We start from the raw sequence: 21121 nt of genomic DNA, 5'->3' as shown, positions 1-21121 counted from the left end.
CCAAGAGGGTTGACAGTGAAGCATTACACCAAGCGCAAGACAGGGTTGCACTCCCATGAAGCCCACCCTGAGTGTGAGAGCATTTAGTCAGGTGTGACAAAGAGATCTTAGCACACAGCTCAGTGTAGTCAGTATCATCATAATATAATACTTTGGGGATAATAATATAATACTTTAATACTTCGGGGATTCATAGGAGAAAGAGGGTCCCTTTTGGCTGGGAGATATTTGCATACAGAAAGCAGTGGCTCTTGAACTGAGCCTTGGCAGAATTAGTAGCACTTGGAGATAAGTGGTGGTCATTTACCAATGGAGGGAATTGAGAGAATACAGGACCTTGTTTAGAACAGTGAGCTCTGTAATTTAGTGAGTGAGTAAAGTGAGTATAGGAGCATGAACAGTAAGTTGGAGAGTTAAGGAGCCCGATTTTAGAAGTCTTTGGATCCTTGTCACCTGAGGTTTCAGAAGAGCTGGGAAGCCATTAACCTGATACTGTGAGTATTTAGTGACTCTCTGTTTCTTCCTAGTGGAATATGAGCACTGTAAGATACAGAGCAGTATCGTGTGTGTACTTCATATGTATAAAGTATAGATTACATATGTAGGATAATTTATATTGCAGTTACGTATCTGTGTTTAGTTATTATATGGGCTTGCCTTGTGTCTCAGCTGGTAAAGAATCCACCCGCAATGCGGGAAACCTGGGTTCAATCCCTGGGTTGGGAAGATCCCCTGGAGAAGAGAAAGGCTACCCACTCCAGCGTTTTGGCTTAGAGAATTCCATGGACTGTATCGTCCATGGAGTCGCAAAGGGTCGGAGACGACTGAGCTACTTTCACTTTAGTTATTATATATATATATACACATATATATTCATATACATATATATTGTTATATATATATATTCCTTCTCCCTTGCTAAATTTTCAGTAAGAACAATTCCTAACTTGTAGTAGGAGCTCTGTAAATATTTGCTGAATAAATATTTGTTGAATTAATCAGAGTTTTATTAAGGAGATGGGGAAAAAGTAGATCTATTTCCTTTTGTGTGTGTGCTTATCCATTTAGTTTGTATCTCAGTTTATTTAAATGTTGTCCATTTAGTGTTCGTATTTTGTGGACTCACTTTTTGATATATTCTTTGAAAAATTACAGATTTGGAAGCTGCACAACTGAATAATGTAAATGTCCAATTGAAATGAAAATGATTTGACTGAAAAATAGTAACCAGGCCAAGAGTATTCATGGCCCCCAGTTTTTCCTCTTCACCTGTCTGAGACCACTGCTATTTTTTATTTGGTCTCTGAGCCTTTCTTATGCTTAATAGTCTTATTTTAGTCTTTAGTTGATTTTTATATAATAAATTTTCCCTTGAACCAACTTTACTTTTTTAAATTGAGATATAATTGACATACTAATTTTAGGTATACAACATCATGATTCAGTATTTGTGTGTATTATGAAATTGACACTGCAACAAATCTGGTTAACATCCATCATCACACATATTTACACATTTATTTCTTTTAAGGTTTATTCTCAGTAACTTTTAAGTATACAATGCAATTTTATTAAGTACAGTCACCTTGTACATTATATCCCCATGACTTATTTATTTTATAACTGGAAGTTTCTACTTTTTGACTATCCTCACACCCAACCCTGGGGTTCCCAGGGGCCTCAGTGGCTAAAGAATGCACCTGCCAGTGCTGGAGGCTTGAGTTTGATCCCTGGGTAAGGAAGATCTCCTGGAGGAGGGCATGGCAACCCTCTCCAGTATTCTTGCCTTGAGAATCCCATGGCCAGGGGAGCCTGAAGGGCTACAGTCTATAGGGTTGCAAAGAATTGAACACAAAGTGAAGAGGAACCAAAAAATCTTCTTGATGAAAGTGAAAGAGGAGAGTGGAAAGTTTGGCTTGAAGCTCAACATTCAGAAAACAAAGATCATGGCATCTGGTCCCATCACTTCATGGGAAATAGATGGGGAAACAGTGTCAGACTTTATTTTTTTAGGCTCCAAAATCACTGCAGATGCTGATTGCAGCCAGGAAATTAAAAGACGCTTACTCCTTGGAAGGAAAGTTATGACCAAACTAGATAGCATATTAAAAAGCAGAGACATTACTTTGCCAACAAAGGTCCGTCTAGTCAAGGCTATGGTTTTTCACGTGGTCATGTATGGATGTGAGAGTTGGACTGTGAAGAAAGCTGATTGCCGAAGAATTGACGCTTTTGAACTGTGGTGCTGGAGAAGACTCTTGAGAGTCCCTTGGACTGCAAGGAGATCCAACCAGTTCATTCTAGAGGAGATCAATCCTGGGTGTTCATTGGAAGGAGTGATGCTAAAGCTGAAACTCCAATACTTTGGCCACCTCATACGACAAGTTGACTCACTGGAAAAGAGTCTGATGTTAGGAGGGATTGGGGGTGGGAGGAGACGGGGACGACAGAGAATGAGATGGCTGGATGGCATCACCGACTCGATGGAGGTGAGTTTGAGTGAACTCCGGGAGTTGGTGATGGACAGGGAGGCCTGGTGTGCTGTGATTCATGGGGTCGCAAAGAGTCGGACACGACTGAGTGACTGAACTGAACTGAAAGCAACTGAGCATGCATACACAGACTCCCAGCCTCAGCCAGACCAGCTTTCAAATAAAGAGCGTAACACACTTTCTCTGAGGAAATGAATGAATAAGTAGGTAGCTCAGGACAGAAATCTGGAGGTCTCCATAGAGAGTGCTCTCTTTCCCTCCACGTCTGCTCAGGCTTCACGAACCACCAGTCTGTCTCTTAAATATCTCTTGAATGCATGCCCTCTTCTCCATGTCCATAACTGTTTCCCCAAATCAAGTATTATTATCCCTCACCTGGACCATTGCTCTGCTGTGATCTCCTTCTCAAGTCTTTCTCACTAACACACTTTGCACAGTTCTGCTCAAGTAGCCTTTCTAGCAGAATAGTCTTCAGACACTTATCATTTGAAGAGCTCAGGTTTGAAATTTGTTCACTGAAAAAAAAATCAGAATAGATCCAGCCTATAAGAGGGATTCTTCTTTTTTATATAAGTGCAACAAATGGCAGTCTGGTATGATCTTTTATTCTTGAGACCAAATTTTGTAATACCTTGATTATATTATCATATTAGTTTCCATATATATTTACATTGAAAAGGTTATGGCTCACTGTCAGGGACTAACTTAGGTAACTTTCCATGAAACTACTATTTTATGATGAAATCTTCTGCCTTTTGGTTGTCAAGAGCTTTTTGTTTGCTGTGTCTGGCTTCCCATTATACACTAGGTACACACCACCCCTTGTTACCTTCTCTCGCTTTGACGTGAAAGTCACTCAGTCATGTCCGACTCTTTGTGACCCCATGGACTATACAGTCCATGGAATTCTCCAGGCCAGAATACTGGAGTGGGTAGGCTTTTCCTTCTCCAGGGGATCTTCCCAACCCAGGGATCGAACCCAGGTCTCCTGCATTGCAGGCGGATTCTTTACCAGCTGAGCCACAATAACCTATGCCTATAAATGCTTTGTCTACTGTAACAGATATGACCAACATTAAACAGGTTTGAGAAAAGGTGTAATTCACTCTTGGTAAGCCTCGACCCCCGTGGGATGGAAGTAAAAGAGCATGGGCACACTAGAGCGTAGCCTCCAGGCCACAGGCATCAGTGCGCCATGGCCTCTGTCAGAATGTCCATAAAGGGAAAGGGGAACACAGGTTTATCTGGTGAGTCCGCTATGTGGAACTGGTTAAAAGAGATCCCACTGTGTTAATATTCTCATTCATTTATTAATACATTCTGAACTGTTTTCTTAAGAATGTGAGAAAAGAATGGAATTGACGTACAGTTAGAACCCACGGGTCTGCGTGGATTGTGAACATCATCTATTACACGTCTTGTCAGAGAAGCGGTTGAGAACTGCTGTTCTGAGGTCTGAATCGGATTGTTAGGCCCAGCCTCAAACCCTTCAGTCCTTGCTGATAGGATGACGTCACAGCGCCCTCCGCAGAGAAGACGCTCCCCACCTGGTACATGTGCAGGATAAGGGTCTCCCATACCAGATCTGCTGTGGTACTGCTTCCCTCCCTAGCTTGGCCTTCCTGTACCTGTCTTCCCAGGCCGTGATTCCTTGAATATACCAGGCCGTTAGTCACTTCATTCCTTGTCAGCTGCTGTTGTCAGCCTGAAGCAGTCTTACTGCTTTTTTTTGTCTTGTTAACTCCTATTCCTCCTTTTATTCTCCGCTCACGCCACCTCCTCTTCAGGAAGCCTTCCCTGTTTCTCATACCCACCACCCCCAGGTTTTATTCTGGGTTAAGTGCCCACCCCCTGTGCTTCAACTCAATGTATACCTCTAAGTGCTTACTCTACTGGATAACAGTAGTCTGCATATTTGTCTTTTATCTTTTACTAGACCCTCCTTAAAGGCAGAAATTACTTTTAAAGAAAAAATCTCTGCATCTCTAGTACCTTAATGCAGTGGCTGATACACAGAAGGTGCTGATTAAATGTTGAATGAATTAAATTTTAAATGTTGTTTAAGTCAATTCAAAGAACTGCAGTCTTCCCCATTTTCCTAAGTGGCAACTCTCATCTTCTCGTTGCCCTCCCAAAAGTCTTGAATTCATCTTCTTTCTCTCTGACCCCACCCCCAGTCCATAAACGAATCCTATTTCCTGTTTCTTCATATGGTACCTATCAGTTAGCCGCTTTCCCCTACTTGTACCACTTGAGCCCAAACCACTGTTGAATCTTGCCAGGATTATCCTCAGAGTCTCCTAACTGATGGCCTGCTACCTTCTTTGTCCCCTTCAGTACGTGTTCAACACAGCAGCCAGTGTGGTCACACTAAAACATAGATGGATTGTATTATTATTCCTCTATTCAGAGGCCTCCGATTGCTTCCCTTCTCACTTGGAATAAAAGCCGGAGTCCTCCCCTGTCCTCCAAAGCCCAGTTTGTCCTGCCCACCTATCCTTGCCCCTCACACCACTGCAGCCACACCAGCCTCTCCTCCCTGAACTCTCCCAGAATACTTCTCCCTCGGGGCCTGTGAACCTGAAGCTTTTTCCTCTTCCTGGTTCCTGCATGGTTTGCTCCCTCACCTCCTGTAAAGTTTTTCTCTGAATGGCCACACTGTCTAAAATGGAGTCCCTTTCTACCACCAAAACTCTATCCCCGTTCTCTGCTTAAATTTTCTCCTTAACTTTATCTTCTGACATACTACATATTTTCCTTATTTATCCTGTCTTACACTATTAGAACATAAGCTTCACAAGGACAGAGATTTTCATTTTCTATGTACCTGTTGTATCATCAGCACCTACTTGGCACATAAGATTGTATGGAAAAACCCGAAAGAATTTTTTTGCCAACCCAGTACTAGACACACAATACATATTTGATGAGCAAACCATAGGTGACTTACTTGCAGGTCATAAACATTTACTTCTCCTAAAATACACATAAAGTCAATTGGGCTTCCCTGGTGGGGATCAGTGCCAGTGCAAGAGACTCGAGTTCTATCCCTGGGTCAGGAAGATCCCCTAGAGAAGAAAATGGCAACCTACTCCAGTATTCTTGCCTGGAGAATCCCATGGACAGAGGAGCCTGGTGGGCTACAGTCTGTGGGGTTGCAAAGAGTCAGACACAACTTAGTGACAGGCTAACTTTTTACTCTTCAATTCATATCTCAGGTAAAGAAACATCTACTGGCTAGTTTTGTATGTTTCTCCTGGCTTTAAGAAGGTAGATTTAATACCAATAAGAATAAAATTTCAAACTGCTCTTGGAAAGAAAAGACTTTTTGGGGTGATAGTGAATTCCTATCTTTTGAGGTTTTCAAAAATAAAGTGAATAGTCACCAATCGGCTTGGTGATTGGATTAGGTCAGTGGATCCACAGGGAACGTGTGACTGTGTCTAGAGATACTTTTGGTTGTCACAACCAGAGGATGCTACTGGCATCTAGTGGCTAGAGGGGCAGAGACACTGCCCTGAGGGTGCTGAGCCCCACACATGGGCACCCCCGCCCCGCCCCAGACGCGAATAGCGGCACAGTTGAGAGACCCTTGATTACATGAGATTCTTTGATTATAGGTCCTCTCTTTTTCTAAAGGTGAATTCCTTGGAAATTACTGTTATGAGTTTTAAACTTCTCCTCATAACATATTTTTATATCTTAATGCCTACGAATTTTTGTTTGTTTGTTTGGCCGTACTGTGGGGCTTGTGGTATCTTAGTTCCCTGACCAGGAATTGAACCCCTGCCCCCTCCGTGGAAGCACGGAGTCCTAACCACTGGACCCCCAGGGAATTCCCCAGTGCCTGCGCATTTTACAATTGGAACAGCTTTTTTCTCTTCCTTCTGTGAACCCAGTCATCGTATTACAGTCACTGTAGGAGTGAGTTACATATCTCCCCGGAGAGCTAGGCACAACTACTATTGTTATTCCAGTTCTGCTAGAAACTTAGGTTTGTTATTATTTATTGTATTTTCACAGGAAAAAAAACCCATGTAGCTTAATACCCTGGAGAAGAATTTGAGAACAGAACCTTACAGATAACATAAATGAAGATACTTGCCATTTTTATGAAATTGAATTTTTGTCAATAACTCTTTTTGAGTGCCAATGGTATTGTCATTGTTGTGACAGTTGAAATTAATTTCCTGCCTTTAGGTCTTAAATCTGGTAAGGCAGGCTTGTTCCTGCAGTATATCAAGTCACATTCCTTTGTAGGGAGCCAAACTCTTAGATTGGTGACCTTGATCTGTCATTTTCTTGTCTCGGCGGTCACTGCACATGTTCCCCAGAAGAGCACCCAATTAGTGTTCTCTGTTTTTGTTTTCTGTCCTTAACTCAGGAGATTCACTGCTAATAAAACTTCGTTTTCAAGTTTTCAGAAATAAATCGCTGTGTTCCAATTATTTCCTGAATCAGTGAATGATTTTAGTATGTTCAGTTGCTATTCTTCATCTCTTAATTTGGATTGTGTTTTCCTGTAAATTATTTTTTATGAAAAAAGAAAGAAAATAGAATCACTCGAATTGGAAAGAGAATAATCTCCTATTCTTAAGTAGGTAAAGTATTGGTATTCTCCTCTTAGAGCTGAAATAATGGCTATGACTTGGAACTGGTGAAATTTTCTACACATAAATAAGCAGATAGCTTTCTTTATTCTGCAGCCATACCCATTGTGCCATAGTAAGTGTTGAAATTGCTCATCATGTTCTTTTGCAGCTGGTTTTTCCTCTACAGAAAAATGTCCTTTGCTTGCTTGTAAAGGGTGCAAGTTTTTAGTCAAGTTTGGATCCTCAGGTACTTTCTCAGAATTCATAAAATGAAAGTAGTTAAAAAGTAACCTCTCCATCTATTTGGCTTAGAATATGAACAAAGATCTTCTCAGATAAAAAGCTTTGAAGTACAGAATGTTCTTACAAGGACTTTATATTCTCTTCTTTAAATGATATAATGCATTTTTGTACTTGACATTGTCCTTAGAATCCTCTCAGTCTTTCAGCTCATGTGGGTAATGGGGATAATGTAAGCAGAATTCTAAATAATAGCTAAATCTTAATCTTGGCTGCATTTCCTATGACCTGTTCTGTGTGTGCTTGCCTCTCGAATAGAACATGAAGGGAATTTTGATTTCCAAAGAATTTCTTTAATGGGCAACCTATTTCATTTGTTTAGAAAGGTGTTTGCACTACAGTACCCACAGAAGCTTGTGATCTCTGGTGCTAAGCTTGTCTGTCTTCATCTAAAACAAAAGCAGTAGACTGCTTAGTAGTACTTTCCAGTCTGATTTTTCTGACTGTTGGTTTTTTTGTTAAGTGATGTGTACATTATTTTGAATAGGAATACATTATAAAGTCTGGACAAATGAGTGAGTATTGATACTCTTTTATCTTGGCCTCTTGGGCACTGGTGCTTTTTTAAAATGAGACTTGCAAGAATCTTTGGTTAAGACTTTTTCAGCTTATGACCAGTATCTTAACAAGGTATGAAGATATTGAGTCATAACTAAAGATGACTCCTTGGTGTTATATGAAAAACTCTAACAAATACAACTCATAAAATGATAATGCCTTTTGAGAAGTATGTTCTCATAATGTTCCTAAGAGAGAGGTGCCAAAATGTCTTGCATTCCACTAATGAAAATTCAGGATTCGAATTTCCTGTCATTTTCACCAAGTTTATTAACTTTGGTGTTATCTGTATAGTATGTTTGAAATTCCTTAAATCAAAACATCCTTAATCTTGCTTTGTTGCTGTGGTTGTTGTTTCGTTTTTGATTGCACCATGTGGCTTGCGTGATCTTAGTTCCCAGACTAGGGACTGAACCTGTGCCTCCTGCAGTAGAAGTACCGAGTCCTAACCACTGGACCCCAGGGAATTCCCAATCCTGTTACTAAAAGATTTCTCTTCTTTATGATTGTGCCTCTCAGTTCTTCTGAGCGTGGCCCGATAGCTTGGTATATGGTTGTTTGCTGAGTTTGTTCATTAGTTTACTTGTTAAACGTTTATTTAACACACATTTATAAAGTATATACTGTGTGTCAGGCACTTTTATTACAAGTCTGTCTGGTATTTTTCTCTAATCATTTCAGGACTGATGAGGAATGTCTTAATATCTCAAGATGGTGCTAAAATTGGGATCGTGTGTTTTCAAAACAGAAGCACCTGGCTCATTGTATTGTTCCACTCTGAGGCCACCTTGGGTGGCCAAGATCCCCATCCTTAAGCTTGTAAGAATCACGATGCTTGTGAAGCTGTCGCAGGTGTTTTTGTGATGTTTCATAACAACTGCTTGCTGCCTGCCTGTCCTAATTCCCCAAGTGATGAGGAACTCTTCTGTGAGCCTCTAGTCCCTGTCGAAGTCCTTTCAAATGTCACACTTTCTCTCACCTGTCTTTTATGGTACTGGATCCATACTCACTTAAAACCATGTGAGCTACTTACATGAGAGTTGTAAGGTGTGTGTTTTATGTGATATTGTCATGGACTTATTTAGCATGTGATCAGGAAATCAGTTCCCCCATCTGAAAGCTGTTTTTAAAAACTGTGTTTAAAACTATATCAAAATTGCTACTTTAGATGCTGTGTAAATTGACAGATTGCCTCCTAGTGTACAAAGGAGGAAACTCTGCACTCTTCTCACGTGGAGAGGTACTGCTGCCGGCCAGCCCACTCTCAGCAAGGCTTCTGAATTGCTTCTAACAGTAGTGGCTTGTGTTGTACCTTGGCGCAAAGGGACCCCTTAGCTCAGGTCTCCTAGTAGGTCAGCAGAAATATAACTGGAACATGGATGTGTTTAGCTTTAATATAAAGGTTACATTTTGCTTTCCCTTTGTCTCGCCCCCTTTCTCTTTACAGGCGTGGTGAATGTTCTGCTCACAACTCCACTTTGGGTGGTAAACACCAGACTGAAGCTGCAAGGGGCAAAATTTAGGAATGAAGACATTGTACCGACCAACTACAGTGGTGTCATTGGTGAGTGTCTTTTGGATGTGTTCCTTTTTAAAGGTTCTCTTTTCTCTTTGTATCTGGAATTTATCACCATGATGAAGCTATATAACGGACAGCCTCAAATCTCAGTGTCCAGCAGTAAGCATTTGTTTAGCTCCTGTGTCTGTGGATTGACAAGAATTTGATTCATCTAAGCTGATTCCAGCCTGGGAGTCTCAGCTCCATGTCTCTCTTCCATTTCCTGGGACCAGCCTCAGGATATTCTTCTCCTGGTGATAGCAAAAGCACAGGGAGACACGCCCGATCATACAAGCATATTTCAAGCCCCCGTCTGCATCTTGTCTATTACCATTGTCTTGGCCAATGCAATCCCAGTGGCCAAGCCTCAAGACAAGGGGTAGAGAAATATACCCGTGGAGTATAGCCCATAGAACAAAGGTGGGAGGGGGTGAATATTTCTGAAGAATCATCTACTTTTTCTCCCCCAGTGTTGTCTTTGCATAAAGATGCAAAATTAGTGTCTGATATCTTTGAGCTTCTGCTTTTTAATAGTATCACACTGCCAGGTTCTTCTTTCCCATCTTTCCCTCTTTATAATGAGGACAGTGATTTTCTTAAAAGGAAGTCCTAGAAAATGAACTCCAGAGAACTGTCTTTATCTTTTTCTGTACTGGCCTTCACTGTGAAACCCACAGGCTGTCGTTCCCCATTCTGTCTGTGTAATACAGAGAGCTCAGTGATAGAAATGATCAGTACCAAGGAAAACTTGACCTGCTAACCCCAGCCAGATTTGTCAGGAACGGTTGCCAACAATTGAAGTTAGTCTCTCAAAAACTCAGTGACTGTCAGTATCTGATGATTCTCCAGAAGCAGTTAACGGATTAACTTATCATTGCTAGAAGGAAATATTGATAGAATCGGTCTGGCCTGTGTTCTGGGCATGTTGTCTTTCTAGTTAGGGGATTGTCCTTAAAGGTCCTTGATTTCTCGCTTAGATGCTTTTCACCAGATCATCCGGGATGAAGGGATCCTGGCTTTATGGAACGGCACCTTTCCCTCCCTGCTGCTGGTCTTTAATCCTGCCATCCAGTTCATGTTCTATGAAGGCTTAAAGCGGCAGCTTTTAAAGAAACGAACGAAGGTAAGCCCTGATCTTGAAAGCCGCAAACAACCCCTGACACCTTCTCACTGTGTAGACTGATGCAGTTCGTTCTTTCTTTGCTTTGCAGCTTTCTTCCCTGGATGTGTTCCTCATTGGCGCAATCGCCAAAGCAGTTGCCACCACGGTCACCTATCCTATGCAGACAGTACAATCAATTCTGAGGGTGAGTGATAGGCTTCTCCTGCATTTAGACAGACAACATTCCAAAATAATGTGGTTTCTTTGTTTGAAGCAATGTTAATAAAGCAATGAAGTGCTCCAGAGCATTTCTCAGACAATTTCCCGTTGTTTGATATTTTGCTAACTAGTCAGGCTTCAGTTGGTTTTCTTTTGGTTTGGAACAAAGTTTATACTTTGAATTTCTTCGGTCACCTGCTGTCTCAGAAAATCCAAGTATGGAGGAAGTTCTTTAAAGACCTCAGGAACATAATAAGTTTGCTTCCTTCACGTTCAAGTTGATTGGCCTGGTGCACAGGGTAGATTCCCCTTACAGAGTCAGAGATTCATTCAGAAGGAATGAATGACTTAGCTTCTCTGAAGTATTTTTAAATTTTAGTTTTTCATTCATTCGATTATTTCTTCTTTGAAATATTTCTTAAAGTACCCATTCTACAAGCAGTTGGGTGCATGAGGTGAATAGAAGCCATAGTCCCTGCCCTTAGGAGTTAATCGAGGAGAGAGCGAACAAGTAAATCAGCATAAATAGGCAACTGCAAATTGAGGAAGGAGCTATCAAGGAAGTAAGCCACATTCTGTGATTTAGTGGAGAGGGCCACAGTGGGGATCTTCTCAGATGGCATGATTGGGGTGGGTCCTCTGAGGAGCCCTGTGTAAATCAAGACTTAAAGGAAGGTAAGGACCCAGCCATGCAAAGAGCAGAAGAAAGAGCTTTCCAGGTAGAGGGAACATGGTGTACTAAGAGCTTGAGAATCCTAGCAACTGAAAGGGAGGCTACTGTGGCTGGAGGTGGCTCAAAAGGAGATCAGAAAAGAAGCAGGACGGCTATGAGTGATGACTTGATTTTCTCGCTGCAGTCGGAAACCGTCGCAAGGCTTTTTACGAGAATAATGTGATCTGATTTACAATTTGAGAAGACTACCGTGACTATTCAGGCTAAGAGAAAAGGGAGTTTCAAGTTAGGAGGCTATTTCCATCACATGTGAGATGCGATGGTGGCCTAGACTAAGATGGTAGTGGAATGAGAGGGATTCAAGTTGTGTTTGGGAGAAAAAATTCAAAGGACTTAAACCAGAGTAAAATGGAGGCGTTAATGAAAGTATTTTAGTTTGAAAAGATTATTCCCTCTGATAAAAGTATTTTTACCAATGGACTATTTTTCAGTTGGTGCTTAATGTAAATAATAATTTCAGTTGCAGTCAAACAAATGTATTTTGACATTTTTATAATAGAAACATAACATGAAGAGCTTGGACTACAGAGATTCTAACTGATTAATGTTTATCAAAACTTCTTAAAAGACTGGAAGCCGTTCCATCAGTATCTAAATCTTCATCCTGGGCATGATTTTTTCTTTTGAGGTAGAATTTTCCCCATGATTCTCTGTAAAAATGAAAATTCTCATGCTTGCTTCACTGAAAAAAAATTCTTATTTTCACTTATTTCATTGAAATATTTCATTTGTTTCATTGAAAAAAGAGGATTAATGAAATCTAAACACTAAAAAAAGCCACCAGGGGCTTCCTTAGTGGTTCAGATGGTAAAGAATCTGCCTGCAGTACAGGAGATCCAGGTTCCATCCCTGGGTCAGGAAGATTCCCCTGGAGAAGGGAATGGCAACCCGCTCCAGTATTCTTGCCTGGAGAATTCCACGGACAGAGGAGTCTGGCGGGCTACAGTCCATGGGGTGGCAAAAGAGTCAGACACGACTGATCAACTAACACTTTCACTTTCACATATTAAAAGGGTATTTTTATTACCATGTGCTGTAAGATGTTACTCCAACGTAAGTGGAAATTAAGATTTAAAAAAAGTGATAACAGGGCTTCCCTGGTAAGCACAGTGGTAAAGAGCCCACCTGCCAAATGCAGGAGACGCGGGTTCAGTTCCCCTGGGAAGATCCTGCATGCCATGGAGCAGTTAAGCCTGTGCGCCACAACTATTGAGCCTGTGCCCTAGAGCCTGTGCTCGGCAACAAGAGAAGCCACCGCAGTGAGAAGCCCAGCCACTGCACCTAGAGCGTAGCCGCCACTCAGTGCAACTAGAGAAAAGCCCACACCCAGCGAGGAAGACGCAGCACAGCAAAAAAAAGAAACAAGTAGATAAATAAAAATTTTTAAAAAAGAAAGTGGTAACAGATGGTAATTATTTATCTTGTTCCTTCTTCCTTAGTTTGGACATCACAGACTCAACCCAGGAAACAGAACACTGGGGAGTCTTCGGAACGTTCTCTATCTCCTTCACCAGCGAGTAAGGTGAGCTTCGTGGATGTTTCACATTCTGTCCTCTTTTAACAGCCGTCTCTGCCAAGAAGTGGTTGGATTTGCTTAGCTTGTATTTTTGCCTTGGCAGTGGCAGCCTGAAAACTTCTCCCTTGCCGGCTGCGCTCAGACATTTCTCATTTAGGAGCTTAGTGACACATGAGAGTGTTTAGGGAAATTGTGGAAAAGTTCATGTCCTTGATTCTTCGTTAGTTACAAATATTTAGGACTTCTTTAGAAAGGGAATCCTCCAGTGAAATCCTGCCATTTGCAACAACATGGATGAACCTTGAGTGTTTTATTAAGTGAAATAAGTCAGGCCGAGAAAGACAGATATTGTGTGCTTTCACTCATATGTGGAATCTGCAGACAGACAAACTCTTCAGTGCTGAGAACAGATTAGTAGCTACCAAAGAGGAAGAGGGTTTGAGGATGGGCAAAATGGGTGAAAGAAGTCAGCTGTATGATCATGGGACCTGTGGTGATGATCACTGTGCAGTGTGTAGAGATGTTAAATTATAATGCTGTATACCTGAACCGTGGGATTTCCCTGGTAGCTCAGTTGGTAAAGAATCTGCCTGCAAGGCAGGAGACTCTGGTTCAATTCCTGGGTCGGGAAGATCTGCTGGAGAAGGGATAGGCTACCCACTCCAGTATTCTTGGGCTTCCCTTGTGGCTCAGCTGGTAAAGAATTCACCTGCAATGCAGGAGATCTGGGTTCGACCCCTGGGTTGGGAAGATCCCCTGGAGAAGGGAAAGGCTACCCACTCCACTATTCTGGCCTGGAGAAGTCCATGGACTGTATAGTCCGTGGGGTCGCAAAGAGTCGTGCATGACGGAGCGACTTTCACACCTGAAACAAAGGAGAGCCTTCCTGTAGTCTAATGTAGAGACTGCTGTGCTGAGTAGTGCTCCATCGATGACGTGTCCCCAAACCCCTTGTAGACAGAAATAAGCAGGTGTCAGAGAGCTGCAGTCATCACGGGGAAGGGAAGGAGAGTAGGCGGAGGAAAAACAGCTGTCATCACAATTACAACAGCAGTGATGATGATGGCGAGAGGAGTTAGCATTTTTGAGCTCTTATGTGGTAGACACTAAGCCAGATGCTCTGCTTGAGTAATCTCACTTAATCCTCACAGCAGCCCTTTGAGGCCGCACTGTCGTCATCTCCCCGTTTCATTTAAAGGGGAAATCAAATAGGTCAGCACCTTTGAGGCAGAAGCTATTATAACTTTATTACTGTTCCTAGATGTAAGATATTTTAAACTAAGGTTATTATAAAGATAGAATATGCTTGGGATAAAAAATTAAATCAAAGATAAAGAATTGGTGTAAAGTAAAAAAAAAAAGAAATGCTGATCATACCAAGTGTTGGCAAGAATGAAGCAACTAGAACTTTCCTGTGCTGGTGGGAATTTAGAATGGCACAGTCACTTTGGAATGCAGTGTGGCGTTTTCTTATAAAGTTAAACACACGCCTCCCATAGACCCAGCCATTCCCTTTCAAGGTATTTACCCAAGACAAATGAAACACGTCTGCACAAAGACCTGTGCGTAAATGTTAGTAACAGCTTTATTTGTTAGAGTCAAAAACTGGAAACATCCCAAATGTCCATCATTGAATAAGCAGGTCCAAATTGTGATATACCTGTACAGTGGAATACTATTCAGAAAGGAAAAAGAAATAATTATTGATACATGCAAAAATGTAGGTGGATCTCAGAATAGTTATGCTGAGTCAAAGAGATCAGACAGGAAAGAATTCATATTGTATGATTCCACTTTTATGAATCCACCTGCCAGTGCAGGAGACGGAAGAGATGTGGGTTCAGTCCCTGTGTTAGGAAGATCCCCTGGAGAAGGAAATGGCAACCCACTCCAGTACTGTTGCCTGGGGACTTCTATGGACAGAGGAGCCTGGTGAGCTACAGTCCATAGGGTTGCAAAAGAGTTGGACGCGACTGAGTGCACACACACACTCACCACTTAAACTTAGAAAATGATCTACAGTGACAGAAGACAGTGCAAATGATCTCCAGTGACGGCAAAGGGACGTGAGGACAACGTCCTCCTGGGGATGATGGATGATGTATATATTCATGACCCTGAATGTGGTGATGGTTCATGGATGTACCCATCAGTCAAAACTCATCAAACTGAAGTCATTTAAATGTGAATAAAGCTATAAATACATGCATATCTACACTGTTTTCTGTCTCTTTTCCAGGAGATAGTCACTATTAACAAAAAGTATTTGTATTTCCAAAATACTGTATAAAAAACATTTTTTGGTCCATTTCCAGCCCCCTCTCCTCTCTGGAGAATAGTAGCTGGTGCTGGAAATTCCTGGCTTCTGATCATTGCTTGGTCTTTTTGGTGACCAGCCCCATCCAGGAGTCCACCAGGAATCACCTCATTAGAACAGAAGACACTACTGTCACCCAGGACTTAAGGGATTTAGGAGCTCTGTGTCAGGAACTAGGATCAAAGACCAACTGTTAGAATAAGAAATGTTCCTAGTGTTCTTTTCACTTAGGAAATTATAAGGAAGAGCTCCTAGAACTCTGTGCCAGGAACTGAGGACAGGGACAAATAGATTTTTTTGTTCTGTTATCTCCTAGCAGACCTCACTTTGAGAAACACCAAGGTGGAGTTTCTTGGGTTTCTTGGGAGAGCATCAGTTAGCCAATGAACTAGAAATTCATGAGTCAAGGCTTTTCATTTCTATTTATCACATGACTCACTCCAAATAATAGGTTTTCACACATAGCAAGTATGTAAAATGTAGAATAGCTCCGGAGTGGAGCACTTCACTGACTCTTAATATCTCAGCCTGCATGTGTGCTACATGGAGCCCTGGAGTTGCTGATGAACTAGCATATGAGATTAATTCACTCTCAGTAATTAGCTCTGGAGACATCATTTACTCTCAGCTTCTGTTTCTAGCTGAAGCATTCTTCTCTGTGGTTAGAGCAGTCGTTCTAAAGGGCTGGTGTCCAGGTGGGCTTGTCATCCTCATCACCTGGGAGCTTATTAGCAATGCAGATTCTTGATAAACATCCCAGGCTTAATGCTTCGGAAACTCCATCGATAGAGCCCGGTAATCTGTGTTTCACCAAGCCTTCCCAGTGATTGTGACTTACACTAAATTTAAGAACCACTCAGTTAAAAGGTCAGATGTACAGAAAGACTCAGTATTGGAGAGATTTTCATTCCTGTCACTTTCTCTAGTTCTGTTCAGGCTACAATGATCTAAACCAATTGGCGGCTCTCCTACCATTTAGGGACTGTTAGGTTGAAATAACTTTGTTGGGAAAGCCTTAAAGTCAAAATCTAAAAGTTCTTTGTTAATCTTAGATGTTGGCATTAAAATGGTTTTAGGATTTTAGGATCTGTACCCTCTCTGTGAGATACTGTCAGCATTCTGCTGATTAATCATGGCTTTGAAGAAATAATCAACGTTTATCAATTCCCAAGCACCTTCAAAGATAAAGTACTTAAGTAACAGAAGTCCGTTAATATCTAAAACTTTCATTGCTTCTTTTAATCCTAAGAATATGTCTTTGCAAAATAGTATGTTTCTTTGAAAACATTTTCTTTTTTCTCACCTCTTTCCTTTTAGGCGTTTTGGAATTGTGGGACTCTACAAAGGCCTTGAAGCCAAGCTGCTGCAGACAGTCCTCACTGCTGCTCTCATGTTCCTCGTTTACGAGAAACTGACGGCTGCTACCTTTATGGTCATGGGGCTGAAGAGTACGCGCAAGCACTGAGACACCTTTCACCCCGCCGGCACTCAGAAATGCTCCAGACAGGGGCTTCCTTCTCTATAAAGGGAAGTGATTCCACTGTACTTGCCCCTTCCACTGAGAAATCCACCCTCATTGGCCTGAAATGCATCTAAGGGTACTTACACATGCAGGGTTATAGCCAGCTTGACTCATTACCAACTTAACTTTTTTGACGGTTGGTTGAGTTTTGTGGAGGAGGTTGGACCAATGGCCATATGAAAAGAACACGTGATCGAAAACCTAAAAGTGAAGCTTGATGGGGATTTATTGATTTTCCTGAAGGGAATGGACTTTTGCTCTCATGTATAATCTTCTCCAGTTCTTTTTAAAATTTTACCAGCTATTCTCTTTCCCTGAACCCTCCCCCTAGGTTCTGCAACCAGTTTGCTACCATGTAATTCTCTTGGTATTCTCCTCCTATGTACTTTTGCACGTCTTCATCTTGGTATTTTCCTCACTAAAAATGTTATGACTATGCCACGGGCATGACTGTTATTCTTGAACTTTTTTCTCCTGATTAAGGAAAGATATCTTCTTTAGTGTGTGAGCTATTTATTTTGTGGGGGAAATGAAAATGATTAATTCCAAATGATTCTCTTATAAACTGTTTGTAAGCATCACTTATTCTTTCATATCTGACATAATTAAAAAATATTTATTTTGAATCAACCTTTTCATTACAGAACCTGAGGTTTTGTGTTCATCCACTTGGGCCCCAGTAAATTGTAAGCACAAAAGCCATTCTTAAAATTTGCCCTTTAGAGTATTACATTGGGTTTACAACCAGCTGGTAAAAATCACAGAAAAGGGAGAGGGAGCGGATACCTTGTTTAGGCTCTGGAATACTGTCTTCTTTTATAAACTCATGGTAGAGGCTGTATATTTTGAGAATAAACTTCTGGTTAAGGTTATTTCTGTTTGAAAATGTTGCTTAGAGTCCTGCTACTCAAAGTGTGGGTCCCAAATAGTAGCATCAACATCACCTTGGGAACTTGTTGGACATGCCACCCCAGACCTTCTGAATCATCTTCTGTGTTTTAACAAGATACTCACGTGATCTGTACTCATCAAAGTTCAAGAGAACTTATAGCTCCTGACTCCACCGAAGATGCAGTTGGTTTCAATTATGGAAACCAAAGATCAATAGCGAAGGAAAGGTAGACTAATGTATTATATTAGAGCATCCTATGAAAAGACCAGGAGTTCTGTCATCATTTACGTTCACCTCACAGAGCATGTTCAGGTTGGTAGGACTTTCATTATGTGGTCAACAATGAATTTTGACGTCTCAAGGCACTCAAGAAGCAAACTCTCTTGACATGAGTAGAACAGCAGCTTTTTTAGACTTAATTTTAGCCCCTATATCAAAATGACAGGTTTTTCATTTGTAAGTCTAATTCAATCAATTAGAGAGAGTGATAATGAAGTGTCTATGTCTATTCTATACTAGTACTTAAGTTCAATTTTGAGAGTGGAAATTTATTTTATTTTCTCTCTCATCCCTGTGGTAATTTCAAAATACATTAGACTAGTAATAATCAAAAGATCATTGTGTTGTTCTGGAAAACAAAAACTAAGAGGAACTGATAATCTGAGAACTAGACTGAACACTTCTCTAAAAGCTAGAGAATTGGCCCCACTAACTGCTTTTTATTTTATTTATATATTTTATTTTTTAATGTGTGTGTGTGTGTGTGTGAGTGTGTCAAGGCTTGAGCGGGGAGCTTGGGGGAAGAATGACCATAAAGATGCCATGTGTACTTTTGTTATTATTTTCATTTTGATGTTCACTTTGGAACTTGAATTTTGAGCTCAGGGTACTATGAATTGTTGGTATGTTAAAATAATTCCCAAGTCAGGATATATAGTTATATTGGATGTTTATGGTGTGAGAATGTATCTGATGCTTCTTTTTTATCTGATTTTATGAAGGAACAATTTCACTTTGAGGTTTATGTTTCCTGTGGAAGCTAAGCTCACTACTAGTTAATAAGTCACCCAGTTTTATAACCTTTGATTGTTAATAAATTGCTTGAGAAACCTAAGGAGCTGAATTCTATACTAGGGGAATGGAAGACTTGCTTTCTAATTATGCAATTTCTCTAGAAAATGAGGATTAAGAACCCTAGAGATTATGTTAGAAAATCACATCTGTAAGCATTTAATCTGTGCTTTAAAGTGGACATTAAATGACCATTCTTGTCTATTTTACTGTTAAGTTTGAAATGCAGAAATAGGATTTACCATCAGAACATAAGCAGTTGGAGTTAGAATCTTGGGTTTTATTCTCAGCTCTGACACTAACAAGTTATGTCATCTTGTGTTTCAGCTTTTTTATAAGTGGAGGCAATAATATGATCGATCCATCTCAGAGGGTATTTGAGAGCTCATGATGTCAGTTAAATCCCTTTATGATTGTGGGAGAAGGAAGATCCGAGTGAAAGTTGTAACAAGCCCAGATTTATATGGCAATTTCCCTTCTGAAAGCTTATATACTTTATAATTTTATAATCCCAATACCTCTGTGAAATAGAGGGCAAGTAACCATATTCCCGTTTAATTAATAAGGAAATTGAGACAGCTATCAAATGACTTGCCTGGTTGGAGCCAGGACTAGAGTTGGGTTTCCTACAATCTAGTGTAATGATTATGAGAGTGGGTTCTGGAGTTAGACAGACCTAAGTTCAACTCTGGTCTTGCTCTCTGTCAGCTGTGGGAACAAGGCAATTGCCAAACTGGTATAAAACTCAGTTTTCTCAACTATGAAATGGAGATGGTGATAAACCTACCTCATAGGTCATTGTGAGGATTGAATGAGATCATATATATAACTTTCCTAGCACAAGGCTTACCATATAGGAAGAACTAGATGAATGTTAGTGATGACTTTTACTACAATATTATTATTGATGAAGGATATGACTGAATAGATGCAACTGTAGTTCACTGGAAAGCGCTCTGGGTTTTGAGTCAGATCTAGGTTCAGACTTTCATTCTGTCCCTTAAAAGCATTGTGGCGTGGAGTCACAGGTGTAGAGAATGAACTTGTCATGGGGGACAAGGGTAGGAATGGATTGGGAGATTGGGGATGATATGTACATACACTATATATAAAATAGATGGCCAATTGGGACCTACTGTATAACACAGGAAACTACTCAATACTCTGTATCTACCTATATAGGAATAGAAACTAAAAAAGTGTGGATATGTGTATGTGTGTAGCTGATTTACTTAGCTGTATAGCAGAAACTGGCATGGAACTGTGAATCAACTGTACTCCAATGAAGATTAATTTTTTTAAAAAAGCATTATAGCCACAGACAAGTCATTTCCTCTCTTTTCTTAGTCCTTATGTGTTTATCTGTTCAATAGAAATGATTACCAGGCAGGGCTATTTTATATATGTGTGTGTGTGTAATAGTTTTTTAATTTTTAGAACCAGCCTTGCAAGGTAATCATTTCTATTGGCTGGGTGAGGATGTATATGTATATGTGTGTGTGTGCTTAGTCGCCCAGTCATGTCCAACTCTTTGTGACTCCATGGACTGTAGCCCTCCAGACTCTTCTGTCCATGGGGATTCTCCAGGCAAGAATACTGGAATAGGTTGCCATGCCCTCCTTCAGGGCATGCCCTTCCCAACCCAGGTCTCCCTCACTGCAGGCAGACTCTTCACCGACTGAGCCACCAGGGAAGCCCATATATATGTATATATGCATCTGGCAGAGTATATGACATATAAATGTGCTTAATAAATGCCAAGGTTTTCCACTCAGATGTAATTGACATATAACATTTTATTAGTTTCAGATATACAACGGAGTGATTTCATATATGTATATATTGCAAAATGATGACCACAGTAAGCCTAGTAAACATCTACCACCAAAACATGCACCAGATAAATGCTGTTTAAACCAAGAAAGCCAACTATATTTTACTTTGAGGCAGTGTTTCGTCTCCCCATTTGTTTTAATTGTGAACATTTCTTTTCTGGAAGGCTTTGTGTACCTCATCAAAAGTGAAACCAAACCCAGTAATTTTATGTTTTAACCACTACAAGAGTCCCTTGGACAGCAAGGAGATCAACTAGTCAGCTCTAAAGGAAATCAACCCTGAATATTCATTGGAAGGACTGATGCCAAAGCTCCAGTACTTTGGCCATCTGATGCGAAGAGTCAACTCATTGAAAAGAGCCAACTCATCTCTCCCTAATACTGGGAAAGATTGAGGGCAGGAGGAGAAGGGGG

At 40.8% G+C, this 21121-nt stretch overlaps 1 protein-coding gene across 2 annotated transcripts in view; it reads left to right on the top strand.

Moving 5' to 3' along the window:
- The window catches only part of SLC25A17 (solute carrier family 25 member 17), a 40307-nt gene extending 22953 nt beyond the window's left edge, over positions 1 to 17354 (top strand). For both annotated transcript variants that reach the window (XM_055394704.2, XM_088837515.1), the window contains exons 5-9: positions 9390 to 9506; positions 10478 to 10623; positions 10712 to 10807; positions 12994 to 13076; positions 16705 to 17354. In XM_055394704.2, coding sequence (XP_055250679.2) covers positions 9390 to 9506; positions 10478 to 10623; positions 10712 to 10807; positions 12994 to 13076; positions 16705 to 16852 — 590 coding nt within the window. In that variant the 3' untranslated portion in view covers positions 16853 to 17354. The remainder of the gene's footprint in view (positions 1 to 9389; positions 9507 to 10477; positions 10624 to 10711; positions 10808 to 12993; positions 13077 to 16704) is intronic.
- Positions 17355 to 21121: the final 3767 nt, after the last annotated feature.

The sequence above is a fragment of the Moschus berezovskii genome, chromosome 6, assembly GCF_049115385.1.
Source record: "Moschus berezovskii isolate FMDL1 chromosome 6, NW_MosBer_1.0, whole genome shotgun sequence".
Lineage (NCBI taxonomy): Eukaryota > Metazoa > Chordata > Mammalia > Artiodactyla > Moschidae > Moschus > Moschus berezovskii.
This window is presented reverse-complemented; position numbering and strand designations above follow the sequence as displayed.